This window comes from Tamandua tetradactyla, chromosome 6, assembly GCF_023851605.1.
Source record: "Tamandua tetradactyla isolate mTamTet1 chromosome 6, mTamTet1.pri, whole genome shotgun sequence".
NCBI lineage: Eukaryota > Metazoa > Chordata > Mammalia > Pilosa > Myrmecophagidae > Tamandua > Tamandua tetradactyla.
Genome location: NC_135332.1, coordinates 51,833,539 through 51,853,775, shown reverse-complemented (window position 1 = coordinate 51,853,775; position 20,237 = coordinate 51,833,539). Strand labels below are relative to the sequence as shown.

The following is a 20,237-nucleotide window of genomic DNA, read 5'->3' as shown; positions in this document are numbered from 1 at the left end:
AGAAGGGGGTGAAGTTATGTAATAAGTTGTAACTTCTGCTTCTCTACCCCAGCGGAAATTTTCCAGTACACAGTGGTGTGGGGCCCATGCTGGGATCCAGCTTGGACACTGATTGGCCAATGTGTGGATCTCTTGACCAAGCCCTCAGCTGACCCCAGCCCTCCCTTGCCTTGGTGGGACAAGAGCCGTCTTCTGTTTCATGGGGACTGGCACATGGATATTGAACAAGCAAACCTGCACCAGCTGGCTACTGAGGTTAGGGGTCCCAAGGAACCTTATAGGATTGTATGGTAGGGGCCTGGTACAGCATATGGGGGAAGAGAGAAAGGTATGGACTTGGGGGATAAGGATGGTTCTCTTACCCATACCTCATCAAGTTCTTGGGGTGGTTATAGGATCCATACAACACAACTGAAAATATGCACTGGGAGTGGAGCCACCTGTCTTTCCATTGGAAACCTGGTCAGTTTGTATTCAAGGGTGACTTGGATGTCAACGTGAGAACAGCCTCCAAGTGAGTGGAGTGATGGGTGGGGCCTCAATGGGTTGGGGACTCATGGTGGAGGGAGGGGGGAAGAGCTGAGGGGAGGCAAATGACCAGGGCCCTGAGGGCCGGGGCTCCATTGTGAGGCAGGTATGACGACTGCTGCTTCCTTCACCTTCCTGACCTCTGCATGACACTGGACCTGCAGTGGCTGTGCCATGGGAACCCCCATGATCACCATGGTGTCACTCTACGGGCCCCAGAGTTCCTGCCTGAGGTGCCCCTGGGCCAGCTCCATGACTCCTACCGGGCCTTCCGTTCTGAGAACCTCAATCTCTCCATCAAGATGGATCTGTCTCAGCACAGCGGGAGTGAGGCTTGGGCTTGGGGCATTTGGGAGGAAGGGCTGGGGGGATGGGTCTGGACCTTGAAAGCTTCAGCTTGTCCCTCAAGGGAGCAGATAGGAAAAGGGAAAGGGGGGACTTGGGTTTGGATCTTTTTTGGGCAGAGCTTTGGTTGGGCCTTTGAGGGTTGAGGAATGCAAAGAGCTTGGATCTTTGAGAGAAGGGGCTTTGAGGATGCTGAGTATAAGATTGGGTGATAATTGGGTTTTTAAACCTCTAAAACGTGAAGGTAGGGAACAATTTAGTTGTTCCTCTGTGTTCCAACCACAGCGAGGAAATATTTATCCTTTCCTTTGCAGCAATATCCCAGCCCCGAATTCTGCTATATAGTAGTACCCTGCGTTGGATGCAAAACTTCTGGGCAACTTGGACTAGTGTCACAAGGCCTATCTGCAGGGGAAAGCTCTTCAATAACCTGAAACCCAGCAAGAAGAAACTTGGCCAGCACTACAAGCAGCTTTCCTATACTGCATTGTTTCCTCAGCTGCAGGTCAGGCTTCATGTCTGTGTGGACAGCTTCATTTTCCCTTCCCTTTTTTCCCCCGTATTTTCCAGGCCTATGCCCTATCTCTTACCATCAGTCTTATTTTCATCTCCAGCATCTCTCATATTGCATTTGCTCTTTCTTAATCATTTCTCTCATGCCATCCTTCATTCAGTTATGCTCTCTTGCTGCAAGGTACATTATTGGGCCTCATTTGCCCAGCAACGGGGCATCCAGATTGAGTGCAGTCAGGGCCATGTCTTCACTCGAGGGACTCAGCGACTTATACCGCAAGGTAAGGTGAAAGACTCCCTTGGTTTTTCTTTGCCTAACTGTTCTTTTTGCTTTTTTTCTTTTTTTTTACATGGGCAGGTACCAGGAATTGAACCCAGGTCCTGTGGCATGGCAGGCAAGCATTCTTGCCTGCTGAGCCACCGTGGCCTGCCCTATTTCCTTCTTTACTTTCTGCCCCACGCTATTTTGTGTATTGCTCTGCATGGTCTCTGTGTGCCTCCTTTTCTCAGCTGGCACAGTGATGCGGCGCCTTATTTCTGATTGGAGTGTGACCCAGATGGTGAGTGATCTGAGTCAGGTCACTGTTCACCTGATGGCCTCACCCACTGAAGAGAATGCTGATCACTGCCTTGATCCCTCAGTAACAAAGACCCATCTGCTGAGTCTGTCCTCCCTCACCTACCAACGACACAGCAGTCGCACAGCTGAGGAGGTACCACTTGACACAATCTCTTTTCTACCTTATTTATTTTAGTTTCAGGCTAATCCCTGAAAAGGTTCCTAACTATATACGTAGCCAAAAGGAGCATAATATGTCATTCATTACTTTATGATGCACTCACATGGACTGGCTATATTGGCAGCTCTCTGAAAAATTTCTTTCTTCCCTCTCCTTCTAAAGATAGTCTGTTGCCCTTTAGGAAACAGATGAAAACCTTTTTCTTAGTACCTTATTTGGTGCTGGGTTTGTTTTTTTCCCCCCAATTAGGAAAGGTTTTAAGTTGAAATTCCTTGAGTCATTTAAATACAATGGGTATAATTAGGATGTAATCTAATGCACAAGCTCTAAGACCACTTAGTTTTTCTTTTGCCAGGATCTTCCTGTCTCTCCCCACCCATCCCACCCCCCATTAGCTTTCTCTTTTACAAGCTTGTTTTCATGTCTCTGCATTTGTGGTTCAGGAGCCATGGGGAGAATTTCCATGCTGCTCTGAGGTCTTTTTTCTGTTTCTTAGGCGCTCTCTACTCGGGATGGGGATTCTGCCTTTCATACACACCAGCTACACCTGGTAGATTTACGGGCTTCCTGGACAACTACCAACCGGGACATAGCCTTTGGTTTATATGATGGCTACAAAAAGGCTGCTGTACTCAAACGTAATCTCTCTACTGAGGCCCTGAAAGGATTAAAGATTGATCCCCAGATATCAGCCAAAAAGCTAAAGCGGGGTGTCCTGACCAGTGCCCCAGTTCCACCTCGTGCCAACACTCCCAGCTTCAGTGGACAGCCTGATAAGGGGCCATCAGGAGGTAAACTGGGGGAGATGAGACTCTAAAGGGTCAAGCTTAGAACACAGATGTGGGCTTGGAAAGGAATTTGAGAAGGACTGAATCTTGGCTTGGTCGTTAATCTGTAGAGGTAAAACCACTAAATTTCTTTACTGGGCCACTGCAGTCTTACATAGCAATGATGTGAGGTCATTAAAGAGTCTGTTCCTGCCAGGAGAAGATCAGGAAGGAGTAATAAAGTAAAACAGGATGAGTAAGGAAAAGAAGCAAAGGATTAGAGAGTTGTTTTATGTTTTGATGAATTAATTTGTTCAGTGAACAACATATACAGAGTATATAATAGACATAAAGCACTGCTTTAGGTTCAGTGGGGGATATAGAAAGCCCTCTACTTGCCTCAACAAGCTTATTATTAAGACAAACTAAGCTTTAGTTCATTTGTTCTCTCAGTCATTCATTCATTTTAGTTTTATTGAGTGCTTTTATAATGTACCAGATGTGACCTTGGCATTGGGGATATAAGATGAAAAGAAATTCAGACTATTCAGGAATGAGACACACAAAGTATAATTTCAGTATGAAAATGCTTTGTAAGAATGTTCAAGGTTACTGTGAGAGCCAATAGAAAAAGGTATTTAAATCACTGTAGCAAAGTCTGCAGTGCTAAAGTGCTTCACAGAGAAGATGATAATTGAGATAGGTCTTGAAAGATGAGTCAGAGTTGACAGTCAGAGAAAGAGAAGAGGAATAATGGGTAAGGGAATAATGAGTACAGAGCATGCAAGTTTATTTTGAGTTCGAGAACAAGGTGAAAATGATAAATGCCACAAGAGAGAAATAACAGAATATGGGAATTATTCCTGACTGGGGTGTGATCAGGAAACTGTTTATTGAGGACGTAGCATTTGAGCTGGATCTTGAAGGCTTGGTGTGCTTTGAACCGGAAATGGGGAAGAGGGCCTTTTCAGGCAGAAAGAATAACCTGAGGAGTGGAGTTGTGAAAACTCAGTATGTTCAAGAGGGAGTGAACAGTCTGTTTTGGTTGCACAATGTATAACTAAAGGAGAGTAGTGAGAGAAAAGGTTGGAAAGGAAAGCTAGAGGTAGATCATCAGAGGCCTTTTATACAGGGCTAAATAGTTTTTGTTCTTATTTAGTAATGGTGAACTACTGAAGGTTTTTGAATAGGGATGTGTCATCAGTAGAGTTTTAGGAAGATAAATCTGGCAGTGGTGCGTGGGAAGACTGGAGAGAGGAAGAGACTGGAGGTGGGGACACAAGTTAGGAACCTATTATGATTGTCTCAAAGGGCAAGGAGGACCTGAACTAGGTAGAGGCAATGGGAGTGAAGATGAAGGGAGGGTTAGGGACAAATCTAGAAGTCTTGATAACTGGTTGGAATAGAGTTAAAACAGAATGCAGCGGTGGCTGAGGTTTTGAGCCTGGTAATTGGCTTGATGGTAGCAATAATATCAGAAATAGGAAAGTCAGAACTAAACAGGTTTTGGAAGGTGTCAGGTTGTTGAGTTCAGAGTTGGACATGCTGAGTTTGTGGTGCTAATAGGATATCCGGGTGATGTCTAACAAACAGCTGTAAGTGAGGTCTAAAAGCTAAGAGCTAGAGAAAGAGATTTGGTTGTTTCAGCATAGAGCTAAGAGTTAATGCCAAAGGAGTAATAATAATTGCTTACCATGTGGCAGGAACTCTGCTAAATACTTTTATGTATTATTCCATTAAATACTCACATCAGCTTTATGAGCCAATTACTATTATTTTACAGAGAAGGAAACTGTGACACAGAGAGGTTGAAGCAAGCTGTTTATGGTCACAATCAAGTTAAGTGGCAGAGACAGGCAAAGTATAATTAATGGAAAGAGCAGTAAAGAGGAGCAAATATGGCCAAGGATAGACCTTAGGAGATATTTATTTTTAAGAGCTGGGAGAAGGAAGAAGTATAGTCAGAGGAAGCAGCAAACTAGGAGAACACATGGCACCGAAGCCAAGAGAGTGTGGAAGGGGATGGCCAACAAACAAAGCATGTAAGATAATATGAAATGAAAAATAAAAGGAACAAAATAGGGAGGAAAAAAGATCCTAAGGTAATCCAGAGGGATTAAGTCTAAGAAAAAAAATGCCACCATTTACCTAGTATTTCTAAATTTCTACTGAGAATTTGTTACTTTTATTAAAATTGATTTTTAAAAATGAGGGGGGGAAATGAAATAACAACCTATATTTTGGCTTGGGGTCCTATTCAAGGAATGGAACAGTGCAGTGTGGTGGGGTAGAGTGGAGTTGCAGGTGGGGGAGGAGATGTTCTAAACCTTCCTAGCCAGATAATTTAAGGAAAGATCAGTTTGGCCTGGATATGTTCTTTTTCTCCTTGAGATTGTGACCTTTCCCACTTTCTGTTTCCTTGCAAGGTGCCTACATGTTGCAGAAACTGATTGAGGAGACAGATAGGTTTGTAGTGTTCACAGAAGAGGAGTCAGGTGTGAGTGACCAGTTATGTGGTATTGCTGCCTGCCAGACGGATGATATATACAACCGAAATTGTCTTATCGAACTGGTCAACTGCCAGGTACTTTCTCTTTACCAGAGCACTCCCAATACTGGGTTGGTTCACCTTCCTCCCGCCTCCAAATAAGAATAGGTGGAATAGAATTAAAAAAGTATTCCTTTCAGCAGGTATGGATAACCACTACCATGACTAAAAGTAAAGTTCACTCAGAAGGCCAGGATTAGACCCAGCTGCAGTGGCTGATGTGGTCCTCTCACTAACCTTTTCTTGGTGGCCCTGGTACTGTGACTTTGCTTCTATCTCTGGCATAGATGGTTCTTCGTGGAGCAGAGACAGAAGGTTGTGTCATTGTGTCAGCTGCCAAAGCCCAGCTCCTGCAGTGCCAACACCATCCAGCCTGGTATGGTGATACTCTGAAGCAAAAGACATCCTGGACTTGTCTTCTGGATGGCATGCAGTACTTTGCCACCACTGAAAGCAGCCCAACTGAACAGGATGGACGACAGCTCTGGCTAGAGGTGAGTCAAGCAGAGCTGGGAAGGCCCTTTATATCCTGATTTCCATAGTTAGCCCTTCCACTAGAACAGTTGGCAAGTTTCTTAACATTACTTATTCCTACCAGTTTAGCAGAATATTGAGGCTGTTAATACCTTAATTATGGGCAGTCTCTGGTTTTGCGAGCACATAGTACTTTTTAAAAAAAAATTCCATGCTGTTCTAATTCATTGCAAGGGAAACTCATTTCCCAGGACACTAGAATAGAATTAGATTGAGCTTTTTTACTTTTGAAAGATAGCTGACCTGTGATAAGATCGCACTAATTAGTGTGGCAGCAGGTCTCAGAGAATTTTAGATAAGCTCTCTCTCTGCCCTTTTTTTGACCTCTCATATGAAGACAGTTGGTTGGTTGAGCAAAGCAGTGAGGTTTAATAGAAAGAATGCTTGTCTAGGGGTCTGATTATGTGAATTCTAATGCCAGCTTTGCCATTATATTAGCCATACACCTTTGGGCAAGTCACCTTTATTTACGAAATGGAGTTAATATTTGACCCTTATACTTCATAGGATTATTGAAAAGATCAGATGAAAAAGTGCTTTGAAAAATATGCAACTTTTTCATACGGAAAGTAATCTTATCACTTTTCTAAGTCAGTATGTCTGGGGAGGTAAGTGTGTGACAATATAATGTTTTTGTCAGATGATAAGATTGTGAGCAGCTGGCAGAGCCTGGGGAAGGAGCTTGTCATTGCTTTGCAAAGTTGTGAATTTTCTTTTTAGTTTCTTGGTAATACTAAATTTACACTATAATCTTCCAGCATGTAATAGCATCAGAATTATTAGGTATAATGGTTTTAAGATTTTCCTAGCCAGTATTGTGCATTATCATTATTTATTTAACAGGTGTTAAGTGCCAGCATTTGTGCTGAGCATGGTACACCCTCAAAACAGTTACTGGATCCAACTGCATTTGATAAGGACCTAAGTGATAACTTCATTTGCCATTCTTCTCAATGGGGATAAAACTGATCCCTCTTCTCTCCTCCACGCCTGATGCTACTTAGTCCAAGGATTTAGGGCTCATTCCAGGCAACCTCAAGTGTAATTATATAAGAGGTAATGAGCATTTAGATCAGATGTCAAGCCAAGTAAGGTTGTTGGTAATTTGAGAAGTCATGCTGATATACAACAGCTGTTGTTCAGGCAAGTGGTACCCTTTATTAGTAGTCTTAGGAGGTATGCACAGGTGTTAACTACCCATATACAGGTAGGTAGGGATGAACTATGCAGGATCTTCCTGTCTAGCATTTTGTGGGCCTCTGCCTTTTTCAGATATGCCCTTTCTTGCAGCTAAAACTCCCTCTTTTTTTCCTCAGGCTGTGATGTTAATAGTAGAGTGGAATGTCCTTGGTCTAGGTGGGAGGGGCTTTGATCTTGCCTTTCCTACATGACTTGGTAGATCTGCCATCCTGAAGTCTTGACCTTACTACTTAAGGTCATCCCATATCACTCATTCTGTTACTCATCCTAACTTCAGCTTGGCAGAGAGAGTCAAAAGAATTCAGCACCCCCACGCCAAGTGTCAGAGTGGTTGTCTGTCTGAAGAAGGAGAACAAGAACACATACAAAATAAGTACCAAAGTGGTGGGAAAGTCATTTGTTTTGATGATTTGCTTTTAACCTAGCCTGTTGTTGTTTTTCTGGCCTGAGACCTGTGGGCCTGGCAAAGTGTGCATGTAAGTGTGAGGAGCTGGGTGGTTTGGGGCCAGGAGAGAAAACCATATATGCCTTACTCCCTGGGAGATCTTTCAAGCTATTCTAGACAGTGGAAGTCTACAAGATAAGTATAGTTACTTGCAGCATGGAAATCTGTGACTCATTTGACTAAGACAGGCCACTACTTCTCCAGGAGCTAAAGGTGCCTGCATCTCTGTCTCCAGGTGAAGAATATCGAGGAGCACCGGCAGCGTAGTCTGGACTCTGTACAGGAGCTGATGGAGAGCGGGCAGGCAGTAGGAGGCATGGTTACCACCACCACAGGTCAGCTCACCCCTATGCTTAGGAACAGATGCACATCCTAAAAGGGTCCTCATTTCCTTACCTACTCATTGTGGGAGCTTTAAGATCAATACAGATGGTGGAGGAGGATCATTTTATACTGGGCGAGGTTGAAAGCAATGTTTTTGTAGTTCTTCAGACATTGCACATAGCCAAGAAGTTTTCACCTTACCTCTTCTGACTAAGGCCATGTGGACGAAGGGACCCTATTGGGAATGTGTTGTTCTTTTCTCTTTTCCACCTCTTTCCAGATTGGAACCAGCCAGCGGAGGCCCAGCAAGCCCAGCAAGTCCAGCGGATCATATCACGCTGCAACTGCCGAATGTACTATATTAGTTACAGCCATGACATTGATCCTGAGCTGGCAACTCAGATTAAGCCACCTGAGGTTCATGAGAACCAGGAAAAGGAAGATCTCTTAAAGAAGCAGGAAGGTATTTAGGGCTTGAAAGGCTTCTAGGAGGGAATTAGGAACTTATGAAAGTAGTTATTTCCTTAGTGGTTTTGAGACCGAAGCATTATTATGCACTGGGCCTTAACTTAGCACTTTGCTCTAGTCTGTAAGCAATGACCTATACTCTTGAGGGAACTGGGATGAATGGGTATTGTTTATGATTCTGAAATAAGCAAACAGTGGTTCTGAACATGGTTAGATACAGAGTAGATATTTAAGGAGATACTTGAGCCTTTTATTTAGCTGCTAACAATGATCCAGGGGCTGTGGATACCTTCACCCTCATCCACCATGAGCTGGAAATCTCCACTAACCCAGCTCAGTATGCCATGATCCTGGACATCGTCAACAACCTGCTGCTCCATGTGGAACCCAAGCGGAAGGTAGGTCTAGGCCCTTATAGAATTTCAGTCAGCTTCATGTACTCCATTACCTTATGCTTTATTTGTGTTCCAGTAAAAAGCCATGCTTCAAACTGAAAAAAAAAAAAGGTCCTTGTAGTTGGAACAGCCTCTCTTAGCCCCAGTGGCAATTGAGATTCCACCCAAGGAAAGGTCTGAGGGTCCTGGAGACTACAGAGCTTGTTTACTTGATTGTTTCTCTTAGTCAGTTCTCTACTCAGTCACAGAAACACTTCTAAAAACAGTAACTACTCCCCACTTCTAGCTCCATCCTTAACTAGCTCCATTCTTACCCTGCCACCCTCCGGGAACTGGCTATTTATTGTGAAATCCACACTACCAGATCTGTTTTGACCAACCCCTCACACTTGCTACTAACAGGGTGATAAAGGTGAGTTTTCCAAGAGGTCTACATTTCCTGTTCCTTTTTCTACTTCATATTAATGCAATAATTATCTATTCAAAAATCTTAATTTCCCTTTCCCTTTTTAGGAACATAGTGAGAAGAAGCAGCGGGTCAGATTCCAGCTTGAGATCTCTAGCAATCCTGAGGAACAGCGCAGCAGCATATTACATTTACAGGAGGCTGTGCGACAGCATGTGGCCCAGATACGGCAGCTAGAGAAGCAGATGTATTCAATCATGAAGGTAATCATCCTAGGCAGTCTGAGGGCAGGGGGGTTAGGACAAGGGAGAGATCTTCTCACTTTCTCCTCTCCCGGCTCTCTAGTCTTTGCAGGATGACAGCAAGAATGAGAACCTCTTTGACCTGAACCAGAAGCTTCAGCTGCAGCTGAACCAGGAGAAAGCAGACCTACAGCTGGAAAGTGAAGAGCTTAATATCCTTATCAGGTGCCCTGATATTCTTTCCCTGCCCATGTTCTGACAGTCTTTAAGTCATGTGTGACTGTAGGTAATAGATTCCTACATCTCTTTCTAATCAGCCTTGCTGGACTTGGCCAGAAAGGTTGAGAACATGAGTGCCTTTCCTTACATCCTCATTTGAATACCTCCTGGAACAGGCTCTGCAAAGAGAAAAAAGGGTAATTGGGAAAGGTCACTTCTGTGGTCTTGATACTGTACATCTAAACAGGAAATATCTTAAAGTTGATCAGTAAGGAAGACAATTGCAGATGCATTCACAGGGATTATTAGTGGGTAGGGACTACTTTATCAAGAAGCTATAGAGCTGAAAGATAGGATTTGTGCTCTCATGGTCAGGGAGCAGTGAATTCAGTGAAGAAAATTGAAGGAATGGCTGTTTCCAGAATTTGTCCATCTCTGGTTTTACTGCCTTCTCATTCAGAGCATTCTTTCCCCGCCCCCAACCCATATGTTGATTCCTTTATTAATTTTGCCCTTCTGTCCACTTATAGGTGTTTTAAGGATTTTCAGCTGCAGCGGGCCAACAAGATGGAGCTGCGAAAGCAGCAAGAGGATGTGAGTGTGGTTCGTCGCACTGAGTTCTACTTTGCTCAGGCACGGTGGCGCCTGACAGAAGAAGATGGACAGCTGGGAATTGCTGAACTGGAGCTGCAGCGGTTCCTCTACAGCAAGGTATCAGGTGTATACAGTTACACAAAGGCATTGGTAGAGAGGCACAGACCTATCTCAGAAGTTCAACTCACAAAAAAAAGGATAAACAAAAAGGACTAACTATGAATTACCCATTGGCATGGGGGAGAGAGGATATTATTCATTATTTTCCCCTCCAAGGGACATTTGGAAATGAGAGCATTTTTGAATGTCACAACGATAGGAAGTACTTCTGGCATTTAGTGCCCTGGCCAATAGTGTTCCATGAGAAACTCTGGATTCAAGGTTGTACTGAATTTATGAGATTGAAAGCTATATCAAAGGTTGGGATTAGGTATATGGAGGACATAAAAACAAACAGGATATATAATAATTCTCTACCAAGCTCCTGGAAAAAGATTATAGAGGAGGGGGATACCTGTCTTTATAGGTGAATAAGTCTGATGACACAGCAGAACATCTTCTGGAGCTGGGCTGGTTCATTATGAACAACCTCCTACCCAATGCTGTCTATAAGGCAAGTCTTGTTTCCCTATTTCTGTTCCATTCACATGCTTCTCAGCACAGGTCATTTATAATGCCTTTCCATATAGACTAAATTTGGGAAACATTGTGGTAATCTTAGATGATAAAAGCTTGCCCAGCTTAGCAAGACCATTACCCTTCCTCTCAGTCTGCATAGGATTTGTTTGTTGACTTATGGCAGCGAGGACATGGATTAATAATAATTACAAATTATTCTGTAGGTAGTCTTGCGGCCCCAGAGTTCTTGCCAATCTGGGCGACAGCTAGCCCTTCGCCTCTTCAGCAAAGTCCGGCCCCCTGTTGGGGGTATTTCTGTTAAGGAGCACTTTGAGGTTAGTAAATAGGCCCTTGGGGACCCAAGACAATCAAAACTTATGGTCCTATATTAGGAATGGTATCTGAGCTTAATTACTTCTTCAATCTCTTTCCCCCTTTAGGTAAATGTGGTACCTCTCACCATCCAACTGACACACCAGTTCTTCCATAGAATGATGGGCTTTTTCTTTCCTGGCCGAAGTGTAGAGGATGATGAGGTTGGTGATGAAGAGGATAAGTCCAAACTGGTGACTACTGGTGAGATCCTTTCTGATAAGGCATCAGAAGAATGGGGTGGCAGCTCTGGAGACAACTGCAGTTTCAGAGGGGATGATATCTGGTGTGTCTTCTTTTTCACAGGAATACCAGTAGTGAAGCCTCGGCAGCTTATTGCAACAGATGATGCAGTACCTCTGGGCCCTGGGAAGGGTGTGGCACAGGGCTTGAATCGGACCTCTGGAGTCAGAAGGTCATTTCGCAAAGTACCTGAGGTACTGTTTGGCCTGGTTGTGGATTTCTTCTTTTTCCTTTGAGTTTACTTCAAGGGTGAGAGGAGAGGTAGATATTTGGGGTCCTCAGTTTCTTCTTCTGATGGTTTCAGGGCTCACATTTCTTTCCTGCCTTTCTTAGCACCCTGTGGATGATATTGACAAGATGAAAGAGCGAGCTGCCATGAACAACTCTTTCATCTACATAAAGATTCCACAGGTTCCACTATGTGTCAGCTACAAGGTCTGTACCTCCCCAGCACTTTCTAGAATAGGGTGGGAAGAGATCCAGATTAGATTTATCAGAGATTGCAAATAAGGAGACCAGGTTTCTATGAAGTTGGGCTATGGGTGGTAAATCTGATGTTCTCTCTGCTCTCCTCCAGGAGTTAGTACCATTACCAAACTGAGGGAGAAAGAAATCAGTATCAGTATGTTTCTGTTGCAGAGAAGTCCTGGACTCCCCCCAAATACTGGACTCCAAATGGCAACTAGTATGTTTTCTCTTCTTTCCTCTCCCCCCACCTTTTGCAGGGTGAGAAGAACAGTGTGGATTGGGGTGACCTTAACTTGGTGCTGCCCTGTCTGGAGTATCACAACAACACTTGGACATGGCTAGATTTTGCCATGGCTGTCAAGAGGGACAGCCGCAAAGCCCTGGTTGCCCAGGTATCCCATCAGACCTCATGGCTGTTTGGTTAGCAGGGGCTGGCTAACTGATCCTCTGCACAGCCTTTCATTCTAGGATATAGTGACACACAGCCCTGGGAGAAGGACAAGTAACCCTTATGTGACTTCTGGCTGTGCCCCCTCCATGACTTCATCTAGAAAATTAAATTGAATTTTTACTGAGTGTTTCATATATGTCAACTACTGTTGGTTTTAGGAAACTGAGGGCTGGCACAACCGTAGGTTAGAATGGGTTCAAATTAGACTGTAAGCTTCTTGAAAGCAGAGACCATTTTATTACCTGAATTGTGCACCACTGTGCCTTGCATGTAAGTTTAATAAATTGTTGTTGTCTTGGTTCATTTTGATTTGTTCTCCCTGGTTCACTAATATTTACCTTCCCTTTCACTCTCCTCCAACCTGCCAGGTAATCAAAGAGAAGCTAAGGCTGAAGCCTGCAACAGGGTCTGAGGTCCGGGGAAAACTAGAAACTAAATCAGACCTGAACATGCAACAGCAGGAAGAGGAGGAGAAAGCCCGGCTCCTCATTGGTCTAAGTGTGGGCGGCAAGAACCCTGGCAAGAAGTCCATCTTTGGCAGGCGCAAGTGATCTGGCAATCCAAGAGTGGCTTCAGTACAGGATCTGACTCTGGCTCAGTCCCCAGGGACTTGTTGGGAGGGAAGTGCTTCCCTTCATCAGGATTTATGGGGGTCAGGGGCCTACCTGTTTTACTGGGGAGAGATACCACTCTAGCAGCTGACCTTTTCCCTGCAGGGCATGGTAGATAATACTATTAAATTCTACCCTGCACTGATAAGCAGGCCCAAGGCCAAAGAGATAATGAGAGCAAGATCGAGGGAATGGGCTCAGCTAGGTTCTGGTTCCCTTGGGGTCAACTGAAAGGGTGGGGGAACACTTTTGATCAAGTGTGATGACATATATATTTCTAAGTATAACTGTTATGCCTCTGCCAGAGAGCTGAAGGAAAGGGGCTGATCCTCTTGTCCTTCACTCCACTGCCTTGTATGAAAGAAGTGTTAGTGTGCGGGGGTGGGGGGAATCACTCCCTCTCCAGTATGTGTGCCAAGCTCACTTGGGAGGATAGCAGTGGGAACCAGGGCTGGCCATGGGTCCCCTACTCTTTCCCCTGGAGTATGCCCTGGAAAATGGTAACAATGATTTAAAGAAAAAAAAAAGTATTTTGAATTTAATGCTTGGCTTTTATTTTTTTTATCATGTTGAGTGCATGGGTTCAACTTGTCTGTGCTCTTCCTTCCCCGTCAATCTACGACACATCCTATATAGTGGCTCCTCTGAGGGGGCCTTTTCCCTCCTTTGCCCTAAAGCTGAATCACCAACTTTCCAGCTTAGTGTGACACTGGTTTAATGACAATGGGTCTCTACATTTTGCTCTAGCTTTAAGCCTATTCTTAACCAGAGGAAATAGAATTTGGAGGAAAGTATGAGGTGTGACTACATTACCTGCATCTCTAATCATGAATAGCAAGAGGCAGGGCTTATGTATAAAGCAACATCAGGCAGAGGAACTGCTTATGTAACTAGGACAGCAGATTTAGCAGGAGCAAGGAAGCAGCGGCTGGGGATGGGAGCAGTGAGCTGTCGGCGGGGGCAACATGCCCAGGTGGCTACTCTTCACAAGGTAGGCTGTGGAGCTGTGGTAGCCTATTGAGGGGAGTTGAAAGAGAAAGAAGCATAGACTTGAGGCTTGGAAAATGCCTGGTTAGGAATGTTTGCAGTGATACCCAACATGGGGGTATGGTGGGGAGGCTACCCTGTGAAACATCCCAGACCCATACTGAGAAGTACCCTCTATCCCTGATGCCTCTTGGGGAAAATATCTAATGATTGCTTTCCTAGAGGATTTGAATTGTGTCTGGCAAACCCAAGCCTTGGTCCAAAGCAAGGGTATAGTTTTGCCTGATGCTCTAAAGTGTACCTCTAGGGGCTGGGACATGAGTGGAGGGAGTCCCTGTCAAGATGGACAGACCCTGTAATGTCTCAGGCAGAAGATTTAGCCTGGCTCCTTGGTTCTCAGCAGGGTGGCAACATTCAGGGCCCCTGGGCCCGAGGCTGGAAGAGCCTCTGGTCAGGTGTGGAGACTACCAGGTCAAGTTTGGAAGAGCTATGGGGACTTCAAAGGCATCAATGCTTGCATCTGGAGCCCCTGGAGCCAGCACCATTGCTGGTAGAGAAGCCTCTGTTTGAGTGGCCAGTGCCTCAATTCATCAATCTCTTTCTGCCGGAGTTTCCCATTAGGCCTCTGAGGGGGAAGCAGCAGCTGAAGGTAGGCCATTAGAATCACTGAAAGGGGCCTTAGTCTTGGGGAGAAATCTAGAAACTTGGCCAGTCTCAACTTCTCTGTTCTCCATTTCTCTGTGCAGATTCTAGGGCTTGTGGCCAAAGGCTCCTTTGGCATTGTCCTCAAGGTGCTAGAATGTGGCCAGAAAGCTTTATTTGCTGTGAAGGTAGGAGCCTAGCTCTTTCACTTTGTTCCCTAGACCCTGCCCCCAGTCTTGGTTCCTGAGAGAGTGGAAAGTAAACAATTCGGTAACATTGTTCCTCTTTAGGAGTCATCATTTCTCTTTTTATAGGTGATATCCAAGGTAAAAGTCCTACAAGGGGACACCCTGAGGCAGTGCAAAGAGGAAGTTAGCATTCAGGTATGCATAGAGCCCTGAAAGGATCCTGGGAAATGTTAAAGCATGTTTCTTAGCCAATTTTCTTGCTCTTTCCAGTTCTGTTCCCTCTGCTTCTAACCTAGTTTAACGTCACAGCAAATCTTGGGGAAAGTAGTTGTTAGCACAGCTGTTCCAGGTCATGCCAGGGAAACCTTTCTAGTGTGTCCCACTGTGTCCCTTAATATTAAGATGGTCTCAGGATTACCAGGCAGGCCCGATTATTGAATTCCTCTGATCTGATTGGTAAGGCAGCAGCTTCCTTTTTGCATAAGTAGGTGAGCCTGTCTTCTTGGCTGTGTTCATCCTCAGTGATCCTATGTTTCTCTAATTTCCTGTTATTTTTGTCTCTAGCGACAGATCAACCATCCTTTTGTACATGGTTTGGGGGACAGCTGGCAGGGGAAAATGCACCTCTTCATTAGTGAGTGATTGGTCTCCTCATCCCCAAGGGTCCTTCTACCATACTTCTCCACCTTCCAGTTGGGATTACCCATCCCTTTAACTTGTTCTGCCTTTGTTCCCTTTCTCTTATCACCTCTATCCCAGAGGGAGAGAGATTAGTAGGTGGCACCAGTTTGGGCAGGGGACCTATAATGCCTTGAGCCCAGGCACAGTAGGTTCCGAACACTGCCTAGACTTCTGGTGCTTTGCAGTGTGCAGCTACTGCAGCTCAGATCTATACTCCCTCTGGTCCACTGCTGGATGCTTTGATATGGCTTCCATCCGCCTTCTTGCTGCTGAGCTGGTCCTGGTGCTGTGTAAGTGAAATAGGAGTGGTACCGGAAATATGGAGGGAAAAATCAGGTGGTGGGCAGAGGGAAAAGAACTGATGCTAATTCGGTGGATCAAAGAATAGGGATAGGGGTGGGATGGGGGGCTACCAGGGAAATTAGAAAGGACAGGAGAGCTTTAGCACACCCTATGCTTACTGTCATCCACAGGCTATCTGCATGACTTGGGCATCATTCATCGAGATGTGAAGGTAGAGCTAGGTGCTTTTCCCCTTTGTCCGAGGAGGGGGCTCAGGAAGAGGTTCCAGCAGGGCCAAGAAAGGGTGGAAATCAAGTTGACCTTGGGGCTCTGTAGGTGCTAAGGATTTGGGAAAGGGTCCTACCAAGTATAAATTTGAATGCTGAGTAGGGCACCTTCTTCAGCTAGACGTATACATGATGAAAAAGGGTTGAAAGAGGATGAATAACTTCTCACCTGTGATTTTTCAGATGGAGAATATCCTTCTGGATGAACGAGGTAAGTCCTTTTCCTTCCCAAGCCCCAGGATAAAGTTACCTGGGTTTGGAAATAAGTAATGGCTGATGAGAGGTGGAACAGCATGGTGATGTTTGCTGCTTCTTTTATAGGCCATCTGAAACTGACAGACTTTGGTCTGTCCCGCCACCTGTCGCAGGGAGCCCGAGCCTATACTATTTGTGGAACTCTTCAATATATGGGTAAGAAAGAGGCTAAAGCTGGTGGGTAAGCACTGTAAAGAGAGCCAGAGGGTGTTAGTGACAAGTATCTTTCAAATCTGTAGCTCCAGAAGTCCTGAGTGGAGGGCCTTACAACCATGCTGCTGATTGGTGGTCCCTGGGTATCGTGCTTTTCTCTTTGGCAACTGGAAAGGTAAGAGAATGATAATGGTATTGGGCAGAAAAGACAGAAAACTTTGCCCTGAGGAGGACAAAGGAAAGACCTTTAGGAAATTTTGCCTTATTCCTACTAAGGAATGAAACCTCCTCACCCCTTAACTCAGTTCCCAGTGTCTGCAGAGAGAGATCATGTGGCTATGATGGCAAGTGTGACCCACTGTGTCTATGAGATACCAGCCTTTCTTAACGAGGGGCTTTCACTCCTGCTCCAAGAGGTAAGGATCAGCACTACCTTTGACTGTCTTTCTTGATTACCAAACCATTCACTTTCTCCTTTCCTTGTCATTTAAGTGGTATTTCCCCATCCCCGATTAGTTTTTTCTTGAAGGGGACTCCAATTTGATTAAGTCCCACCTCACTACTTGTTTTCTAACCAGTACTTCAAATTTCATTCCTGAGTTCTTAGTTCTGTGAATTCTGCCTGTTTCTCTCAAATCTCCTCCTCCTATAGAGCAGGCCAAGTCCCTTCCAAGAGAATGGGCCAATGATGCTTTCTCACTGTCTGAAAACTCACAAATACAGTTCCTTTATTCCCTCCTTTGCCCCCAGATAGCCTGTTTCTCCTTCTTTTACAGTCTATTCTTTAGGGTTCTTCTTCCTGCCTTCCATAGTTCCTTGGGCTTCTTTCTCCTTTCTTTTCCATCTTCTCTGTTCAGCCCCATGATATCACAGTCCTTCATCCTCATGCTCTATTTCTCTTCAGCTCTTATGCCAGAACCCTCTCCGCCGTCTACGATATTTGCATCACTTTCAGGTCCACCCTTTCTTTCGGGGTATGGCCTTTGACCCAGAACTCCTACAGAAGCAGCCGGTGAACTTTGTCATGGAGGCGCAAGCTAACCAGCCCAGTCTATCGGAGTCCATGCATTTTAAGGATTTTGACTGTGACCTGAAGTCCTTTCTGATCTACCCCAGCCCTGTTCGAGCCTCTCTACTATAGATGGGGGCCCAGCTGGGAACCTGAGAACTTTCTCCACTGCCAACTCAGTACCACCACCTCGATGATCCTGTTTGTTGTTATTTTGTAGCCCCTTACCGTTCTGTTCATCTAGGCTTTGGTCCAGAGTTAAAATCTTGGGCATTCTGTTACTGGTAGCCACAACTGGCCCTACCCCTTCCCCATTATAGATTCCACTTTTCAGTTCAACATTTCAGATCAGGGAAAGTGACTTTTTCCTTTTGCTTTATTTACTTCTCTAGTGCTCATACCCTGAAGCTTGCACCCAGAGGCTTCTTCTCCTTTTTCCTCTGTTTTTCTGCCATGTTTCCTTCCTTGAGCAATAATGATACTTCATGGATTCCTAAATTGCTATTAATGTGTTTAATAGACTTGTCAGAAGCAGCACAGATGTTTTCCAAAGGTCTCAAAAGTTGGCTTTCAGTCCTTAATATGCAGCTAAAGAATATTCTGTAGAGATTTAAGGCTAGTTTGTAAAAAAACTAATTTAAAATAAATTAAAAAGTGAACCTAAGACCCTGATGTAAGGAAGAAGAAAGGAACTGAAGCAGCGCTGAGTTAAATGTCTTCTCTAGGGGTAACTGGAAAAGCTATCCACATTTTTTCCTAAACAAAATCTTCTTGAAAGACAGTTCTTAAACTGATAATTTACCAAGAGATGTTTTATGAAAAGGCATGACACTAACCTTAAGATTTAAAGTTAGAGACATGCCAAAAGTACATTTTCCTTTAGTAAGGAAAATCATTTGGACCTTGAATTTGTATACATTTCTGGCCTTTATGACTTTTCATTTTCCTTAAACTAACTTTTTAAAAGTTACATTTTTGTTCTTAGATCTGAGGAAAAATATGCTTTAATCTAGACCATATTATCCTTTAGTTGTATCTGATATCTTCAGATCTAAAAGAGTCTGGAGAGCACCTTGTATATTTTTATTTATTAATTCCATCCTTGGATTAGGCCATATTTTCCCTGTACATAGTTGGCATTTTATTGGCCTCTGAAAAATTGCTTTTTCTGAATTGCACTTTGGCATGGTGCCTCCTGTATTCATTGAAGGTTGTCTTAAAGAAAGTCCCTATGAAACTTAATTGCTGTGCATAATGTAAAGGACAGTTATCATTAAAATTCATAGTGTTCTATCTGAGGATGCATGGGAGAAATTTTTTCTGGTGATAGTTGTGCTTTTCCAGAATTGCTATTTGGTTTTCACCTTAAATACCCTGAAATTATTCAATTTATTGTATTTTTCTCTTTGTACAAGATGCTAGACCACGTAGAACCTAATTTGTGGCCCACCTCCAGCTAGTGTTTAGGACTTCATGTTGTGCATTTTGTGTGTTAGCCACATTCTTGGCTCCATCTTCCTTTTCTACCTTTTCCTTAACCTTTTTCTAAGTTTTAATCTTTTGATCTTACTATATTACTTGCGTCTTTGTAAGCTTTTTTGGAATAAGGTTGGGATATAAATAAATAAAAGAATGTATCCTTAATCCTTTTGATTATCTCATTTGTTTCTCTTTGGACCCTTTTCTAGCATTATTACATTAAAAAAAAAGTAGTAGTGAGCAGAACTGTACATTGAAAAAAAAACCCTGAATACTAAAAATAGGAATGATTTCCAAAGTAAAAACATTATGTTGAAATTCAGACCTGGTGCCCGGATCCACCAAATACTAACTCAGTGTTTTTAGACAAGTCATTTTAACCACTCTAGATCTTAGTTTCCTGGTGTATAAAATGAAGGGGTTACAATCTGTGGTTCTGAATTGTGGGGAATGAGTTTCAGATTTGTGTAACATTTTCTCAAAGGGCAGATGCAGAGATCTGATGCTATGCAATACTATGTGTCTGGCCTACTGTTAATGTTCAGGTTGCCCAGCAATATACTGGCCTTTCTGCTTACAGTAGCATAATGGGTTAGTCTTTAGGAAATGGTTAGCATAATGTCACTAGAGTCCTTTTCCTAAGCCATATTAGATAACTTAGAGACCAAGATCATATAAGTGTAATTTAAATCATTTCTTCTCAAATGATCACATTTCCAACCTTCTCTTTAATTAGCTGTTCACTACAGCAGTGTTTTGCAGGGTAGAGTGGAGAGGTTGATAGAGAATCAAAAGTTTCAGAAAGTATCACTGCCCCATCCTCCTTCCCGAACTCTGATATGCTCATCCCTAGAGGACATTTTCTCTTCCCCACCTCCCACCTCATTCAGAATAACTAACCTACAAATGTTACACCCTTTAATTATTCATATGATATTCACTTAAAAAAAAAACACCTTATATATACAACTTTTCTAATCACCTAAGTTTATTCCTATGCTTTGCTTTTCATTACCTAGGGAAGACAGGAAATACACTTATAAACACGGATATCTCACTCTATATTCCTCTCTTTTATAAGAATTTAAGATTAGTCCTAACAACCAATCTTATATATTCTTCTAGAAAAGTATTTGTGGAGTGCTACTCATTGTTTCAAATCACTAACCTAAGTTCCTTTATCATATATTGATCTGTTCATTTGTTTGTTTGTTCACTGATTTAACAAACTGGTACTCTCAAT

At 43.6% G+C, this 20,237-nt stretch overlaps 2 protein-coding genes and 1 long non-coding RNA gene across 7 annotated transcripts in view; 2 read left to right on the top strand and 1 right to left on the bottom strand.

Annotated features, from left to right (window-relative positions):
- BLTP2 (bridge-like lipid transfer protein family member 2) overlaps window positions 1-13,573 on the top strand; it is a 23,996-nt gene extending 10,423 nt beyond the window's left edge. For both annotated transcript variants that reach the window (XM_077165306.1, XM_077165305.1), the window contains exons 18-39: window positions 53-255; window positions 396-514; window positions 635-855; window positions 1,188-1,378; window positions 1,568-1,667; window positions 1,897-2,099; window positions 2,623-2,917; window positions 5,320-5,477; window positions 5,729-5,935; window positions 7,856-7,955; window positions 8,225-8,407; window positions 8,689-8,810; window positions 9,321-9,476; window positions 9,559-9,680; window positions 10,205-10,385; window positions 10,795-10,881; window positions 11,111-11,221; window positions 11,327-11,462; window positions 11,565-11,695; window positions 11,835-11,936; window positions 12,227-12,361; window positions 12,789-13,573. In XM_077165306.1, coding sequence (XP_077021421.1) covers window positions 53-255; window positions 396-514; window positions 635-855; window positions 1,188-1,378; window positions 1,568-1,667; window positions 1,897-2,099; window positions 2,623-2,917; window positions 5,320-5,477; window positions 5,729-5,935; window positions 7,856-7,955; window positions 8,225-8,407; window positions 8,689-8,810; window positions 9,321-9,476; window positions 9,559-9,680; window positions 10,205-10,385; window positions 10,795-10,881; window positions 11,111-11,221; window positions 11,327-11,462; window positions 11,565-11,695; window positions 11,835-11,936; window positions 12,227-12,361; window positions 12,789-12,971 — 3,446 coding nt within the window. In that variant the 3' untranslated portion in view covers window positions 12,972-13,573. The remainder of the gene's footprint in view (window positions 1-52; window positions 256-395; window positions 515-634; window positions 856-1,187; window positions 1,379-1,567; window positions 1,668-1,896; window positions 2,100-2,622; window positions 2,918-5,319; window positions 5,478-5,728; window positions 5,936-7,855; window positions 7,956-8,224; window positions 8,408-8,688; window positions 8,811-9,320; window positions 9,477-9,558; window positions 9,681-10,204; window positions 10,386-10,794; window positions 10,882-11,110; window positions 11,222-11,326; window positions 11,463-11,564; window positions 11,696-11,834; window positions 11,937-12,226; window positions 12,362-12,788) is intronic.
- Window positions 1-20,237, bottom strand: part of LOC143687919 (uncharacterized) — a 29,924-nt gene that overhangs the window by 6,477 nt on the left and 3,210 nt on the right. The window contains exons 2-3 of one of the 3 annotated variants that reach the window (XR_013177731.1): window positions 16,268-16,348; window positions 5,679-14,045 (exon numbers count right to left, since the gene is read on the bottom strand). This is a non-coding gene — a long non-coding RNA (uncharacterized LOC143687919). Of the gene's footprint in view, window positions 1-5,678; window positions 16,349-20,237 lie in introns of all 3 variants that reach the window. The other 2 variants (XR_013177732.1, XR_013177730.1) reach the window with 2 other exon arrangements.
- Window positions 13,697-20,237, top strand: RSKR (ribosomal protein S6 kinase related). Of its 2 annotated transcripts, none has more exons than XM_077165339.1 (12): window positions 13,697-14,022; window positions 14,419-14,667; window positions 14,765-14,848; window positions 14,975-15,043; window positions 15,413-15,482; window positions 15,715-15,819; window positions 16,003-16,043; window positions 16,282-16,309; window positions 16,420-16,509; window positions 16,593-16,681; window positions 16,812-16,922; window positions 17,462-20,237. In XM_077165339.1, the coding sequence occupies exons 1-12, from the start codon at window positions 13,882-13,884 to the stop codon at window positions 17,645-17,647; spliced, it is 1,263 nt and encodes a 420-aa protein (XP_077021454.1). In that variant the 5' UTR covers window positions 13,697-13,881; the 3' UTR covers window positions 17,648-20,237. The 2 variants fall into 2 exon arrangements, with proteins under 2 accessions (XP_077021454.1, XP_077021453.1); XM_077165338.1 differs by having other exon boundaries at window positions 17,411-20,235.

Excerpts from the sequence above, each read along its gene's own strand:
- RSKR (XM_077165338.1), top strand. The coding sequence starts at position 13,882 with ATGTATAAAGCAACATCAGGCAGAGGAACTGCTTATGTAACTAGGACA. Across the intron at positions 14,023-14,418 it reads AGGTGGCTACTCTTCACAAG|CAGGGTGGCAACATTCAGGG; the intron begins GTAGGCTGTGGA and ends CTTGGTTCTCAG. Across the intron at positions 16,682-16,811 it reads TCTCTTTGGCAACTGGAAAG|TTCCCAGTGTCTGCAGAGAG; the intron begins GTAAGAGAATGA and ends CCCTTAACTCAG.